Source organism: Microtus oregoni, unplaced genomic scaffold (genome assembly GCF_018167655.1).
Source record: "Microtus oregoni isolate MIOR12 unplaced genomic scaffold, Mior012 000019F_ref0000042, whole genome shotgun sequence".
In the NCBI taxonomy this organism is placed as follows: Eukaryota; Metazoa; Chordata; class Mammalia; order Rodentia; family Cricetidae; genus Microtus; species Microtus oregoni.
In genome coordinates, this window is record NW_024543078.1 from 9,314,999 (window position 1) to 9,320,146 (window position 5,148).

The window sequence follows — 5,148 nt, forward strand, 5'->3', positions numbered from 1 at the left end:
GAGCAGCCTCCAGCACAGGGACCAATAGAATAATAACAGTATTAAACTCAGTGACCAGGCTATCAGATGCCAGCAACAGACCACTTGGCAAGTCAATTTTAAAACAATTCCTTATTACTCAAAAGAGCTTCACTGACTTAATTTTCCCTATCCTTTGCTGCTTCTAAAGATTTGTTTTTCTTAACATTCAAGCAAGGAGCCTCTTCTTGAGCCTTCATAAACCCAGTATTTGCAGTGTCTGTCAGAACTGGTCTGCACTGACATACTGCACTATTGAGGGTTGCCTTTAATTTTTACTTATATCACCCCCAACTTTCTCATATTTGAAGTCAATTTACAATGTATGGTTTTTTTTGTTTTTTTGTTTTGTTTTGTTTTGGTTTTTCAAGACAGGGTTTCTCTGTGGTTTTGGAGCCTGTCCTGGAACAAGCTCTTTTAGACCAGGCTGGTCTCGAACTCACAGAGATCCGCCTGCCTCTGCCTCCCGAGTATATTAGTGACAAAAATTTAAACATCAAGACTTTCAGACCAGGAGGCCCCTCTGGCATACTTCTACTGAGCTGGGTCCGTGATTTACACCTGTGACTCGAGCAGCTGGGAAGCTGAGCCAAGACTGGGCTACACACAGTAAGTTCAAGGCTAGCCTGAGCTACACAGCCAAGCCCTGTCTCAGAAAATAAAATAGCTGTATTATGAAAATTAGCCCTTGTCAATTCTGAAACTCTAAGAGTTCATTAGCTGTATAAATAATGGAATTCATAACCAGCGAGACAGACTACGACTGCTACGGCATTCAGCTGACTTCAGAAGATGATCAGAATTCTAAATGGCCAATTCCTATCTCACTAAGCTAATGTCTATTATCAGTTTTCTAAAAAAGGAAAAGGATGAAAAAGGAAGAAAAAAAGATTTTAGCAATCATTGGCAGCTCTTGTAAAGGATAAGGCCAAAGATGGATTAAAAACAAAACAAAAAAAAAAGTAAAACAGCAGTTGTGAAACGCTGCTATAGTGAGTCCCCTTACCTTTTCCTCAAAATAGTGTAGTAGGATAATTTTTTTTATTTAGGAATTTTCTTCCTGTGTTTATCGAAGTGATGTTTGTACTGCTAGCATAGTTAATTGTACAATAGAAGTTATAGTCTTTGTACTTCCCAAGTATGCAGCTGTAAGCTGCAGACTGCTGGATTAGGACAGGCAGTGACACTTGGGCAGTATCCAAGTGTCAAACTTGTAAATGCTTTGTAATTAGATGACTTTACTTAAACAACATAGATTATTTTCATGGAAAATGCTCAGATGATGGGACCCTATTCTTCTGGTTTAAATACTTCTAGTTTTTTGATTGACAATCCTCTAGTACTAAGTGATAGCTTGAGTAGCCTTTTAGGAATTACTTGTAAATAGCCTTGTAAATAGAGCATCTAATGCTACTCTTTCCGCTTCCTAGAGAGAAGCTGTACTGTTTCATCTGTCATAAATGTAAATATTCCCGCCAGTGGCATGTAGATGTATCTATCCTATGGAGTTCTTTCAATGAAGTGTTTTTTAAATGTGTAGTTAAACTCTGTGAACAATGAGCCAGGTCAGCGTGTAGCTGTCTTTTGGGCAGGGGTTGGGTTTATAGGGATAGATGCAGGGCCTTGTACATGCTAAGCAAGCTACAGTCAACGCCTAGCATAGATAGCTTTTATAAAGTCTGCAGCCACGAAACTCTCGTGTTTCATGACATAACACAAACACACACAAACCTTGAATTACCCTATAATCTACTAATATAATCTACTAAAATAAAAGCAATATATACAAGAAACCTACCATGCAAATATTGTCGGCATACAGCTGGCTTCTAACAAAGCACTCTTCAAGATCACCGGCGCCCTAATGTGATCTGAACCTACTGTTAGCGCTTACCAACCAGTCTTCATGCTACTACATACAGGCTGCTTATTCGATCATCAGTATTGAGAGTCAGTGTTTCCTAATTCCAACTTAAAGTTTTAACATTAGTTTTTATTGCGTAATCAACTAGCTAGCAAATCTGTTAATTTCCAATGACAATAATTTGTGTTGCTACTTTTCTCCTACACTTTAAGGATACAACATTTAGCGTTTTCTGTTCTGTTTTATTGATATTTCTTTCTCAGTGCTCAACGGTTCTATGAGATGAACATAATGAGCTCCACTTCTGACTATCTTTGAATAGTCATGTTATGTTATCTAGTTGTAGTTTTTCTTTCAAATGCAGAGGAAGTTTTGGTTTAGTATATAGTAAAAGCAAAGGAGACAGATTTTGGTGTGGGAGAATTGTCTGTATTCTGTCAATCATGTTTTAAATAAACGCTGGTTGGCCAGGCAGAAAGTATATATAGGTGGGAAAACCAGACAGGAAGTAGAAATGATATAATGAGAACAGGAGAATTCTGGGAAGGAGGAAGTTGATTCCTCCCACTCCTGCCCAGATCACCGAAGCAGCAGGATGTGATCTGTCTCACTGAAAAAGGTACTGAGCCACATGGCTAACATAGATCAAAAAAATGGGTTAATCAAGGTGAGAGAGTTAGCCAGTGAGAGGCTAGAGCTAATGGGCCAATCAGCTTTATAACTTAGAGAGCTATGTGTGATTTTTCTCTGGGACTAAACAGCTGGGGATACCGGGCAGGACAGAAAACCCCAACAAACGAGCCAGCCCCCTTGATGGTTAAAATCCACCCCCACCCTAACCCACCCCCACTTTGAGACAAGTTTTCATGTATCTATCCCAGGCTGGCCTCAACCTTACAATGGCGCCCAGGCTAACTCTGAACTCATCTTCTGCCTCTACCTCCTAGTGCTGGTTTGGAGGTATGCACAACCATGGCCAACTTTTCTTGATTTAGTCCACGATTATAAAGCAGTTTTTCTTAGATCACTTGCCATCTAGATTTTCCTGTTGGGAAATATTATTATAGATCATTCTATCTTTTGGCAAATAGATTGATCACTCCCATAAGTGTAAAAGCCATGCTTACAAGAGATCATTGCAATTAGCAAAATGAAGTTAAGATGGTCATGGAGGCAGGTGGTGGCACGCACCTTTAATGCCGGCAACAGGAGGTGGAGGCAGGTGGATCTCTGAGTTCCTGGCCAGCCCATTCTACATAGAGTTCCAGGCCTGTATGGCTCGGGTATTATCTACATAGTTCTTTACCTAGCCTGTTAAAGCACATTTCCAAGTGTTCTGCAGAGTTTCAGGTTGCAGGCTTCTCTGAAATCATTTCTAGAATAAGGTTCCATACCCTCGCTATGATTAAGGCACTGTAACACATCACAACTAGACTTCATATAGTTAGTAACAATCACACAAAACAAGAGCTGAAGTTTAAATTCCATTTAAAAGGGATAGTCCTCACAGTACCAGTTGGTTGGTCAGAAAGGCTCAAGAAGGGATGACGCTCATCCTATTTACAGCCTAGTGTTCAGCACAGATCAGGACAACTCTGGAAGCACAATTGTGATGACTGACATCTTAGTCAACCCAATGGCCCCAGGTAACACCACTCCAGGCTGATTGTGACTGCTCCTCAGAGTGTACCATTCTTCTAGTGTTTGAGCAAAGACTTAGTAAAAATTGTGACCAACCAGCTGATGAATTCTGAACTGCCATGCAGAATAAATTACACTCAAAGGACCTAAGCACGGAACTGGACTCTTTCTAAACAGATAGATCACTGCAACTCTTACATGGACAGTCAAGATGAAAACACTAAGGCTTCCAATCAACTTCAAGCTTCATTTTCCTTTTGAATCATCTTTGCTTAGTGTTTTAGCATTGTCAACACCCACTGCTGGTCAACCAAGAAGGACCTTCTGCATCCTGTGCGCGGCAACACTGGCCTCATCTTCTGAGTCAGACTCACTCTGGGACGTGGAGCTGTGCGAGGCAGAGCTGCAGGGGGAAGAGCATTCTGGAGAACACAAATAGTGCATCAGGGGGAGGCGGTACTTCCCACAGAAGTCCACAAACTTAATTTGTCTGACACAGCAGTCAAAATAGACTCCGCCACATTTTGGGTTTGGGCAATTGCTGGCTGAACCCAAGTATCTAAGGAGATTCCCAGGAAGATCATAGGGAGTGTAAGAAACACTTCGGATCTTAATGGTCCTTGCAGCTAATTCCAGAAGAGTTGGAGGGTCATATGTTAAATCCCTAACAAAACGGACAACCAATGGATTTCCTCGCAAACTCAACTCTTCCAGATGAATAAGGTTGAGGATCTCACGAGGCAGATATGTCAGTAAGTTATTGTGAAGACTCAGGGAACGAAGGGAATGCAACTGTGAGAGCTGAGGAGGCACACTCTGGATTTTGTTGTCACATAACACCAAGTAATTCAGAGAAGGAAGATGTGCTAATTCTGGTGGGATTTCTTTAATGAAGTTTCCTCCAAGGTATAAGCATTCTAAACTCTGCAAGTTCTCGATCTCGGCAGGGATGCTCTGCAGCTGGTTGCCGCCCAGGCTGAGGGTCTGCAGCGCCCGCAGCTCCAGCAGCGAGGGGGGCACCTCCTGGAAGCAGTTGCCGCTGAGGTTGAGAACCTGGAGGCTGCGGCAGAGCGGCAAGCGGGCCAGGCCCTTGGGCAGCGAGCCTGGGCCGCCGAGCCGGTTGTTCCTGGCCAGCAGCGTGCGCAGGCCGCTCAACGTCAGCAACTCGGGCCCCAGCGCCCTGAGCGCGTGGCCGCTCACGTCCAGGAGCTGGAGGTGCGGGAAGCCGCCGCCCAGCGCCCGCGGCAGCGACGTCAGCCGGGTGTAAGGCAGCAGCAGCCGCAGCAGCGCCTCCCGCGAGCCGCGCCGCTCCTCCGCGCGCGCCTCCAGCTCCGACTCCAGGGCCTTGGCCGACGCCTTAAGGCGGGACCAGTTGAGTTCGGCATCCCCGATCGCGGCCTCCTCCATCCCGCCCAAAGCCCAGGCCGCCGCCGCCGCCGCGACCCAGCGGCGCGCCCCGGAACCTCACGCCGAGCGCGGCGTCAGAAGTGGCCTAGAGTGTTTATATTCTTGATTCTGATGAGATCTTGCAGTTCTAACTCCTTCCGTGGTCATTGAAATACAGAAAAGCACTTGAGAGAGACAGGGTAAAATAAGCATTGGGGTGGAGCGCCTCTCGTTATGCC

General features: G+C 44.6%; 1 protein-coding gene across 1 annotated transcript; it reads right to left on the reverse strand.

Moving 5' to 3' along the window:
• Positions 1-3,829: 3,829 nt before the first annotated feature.
• LOC121459894 (leucine-rich repeat-containing protein 58-like) lies at positions 3,830-4,930 on the reverse strand. Its single transcript, XM_041669980.1, has one exon. The coding sequence runs from the start codon at positions 4,928-4,930 to the stop codon at positions 3,830-3,832; it is 1,101 nt and encodes a 366-aa protein (XP_041525914.1).
• Positions 4,931-5,148: the final 218 nt, after the last annotated feature.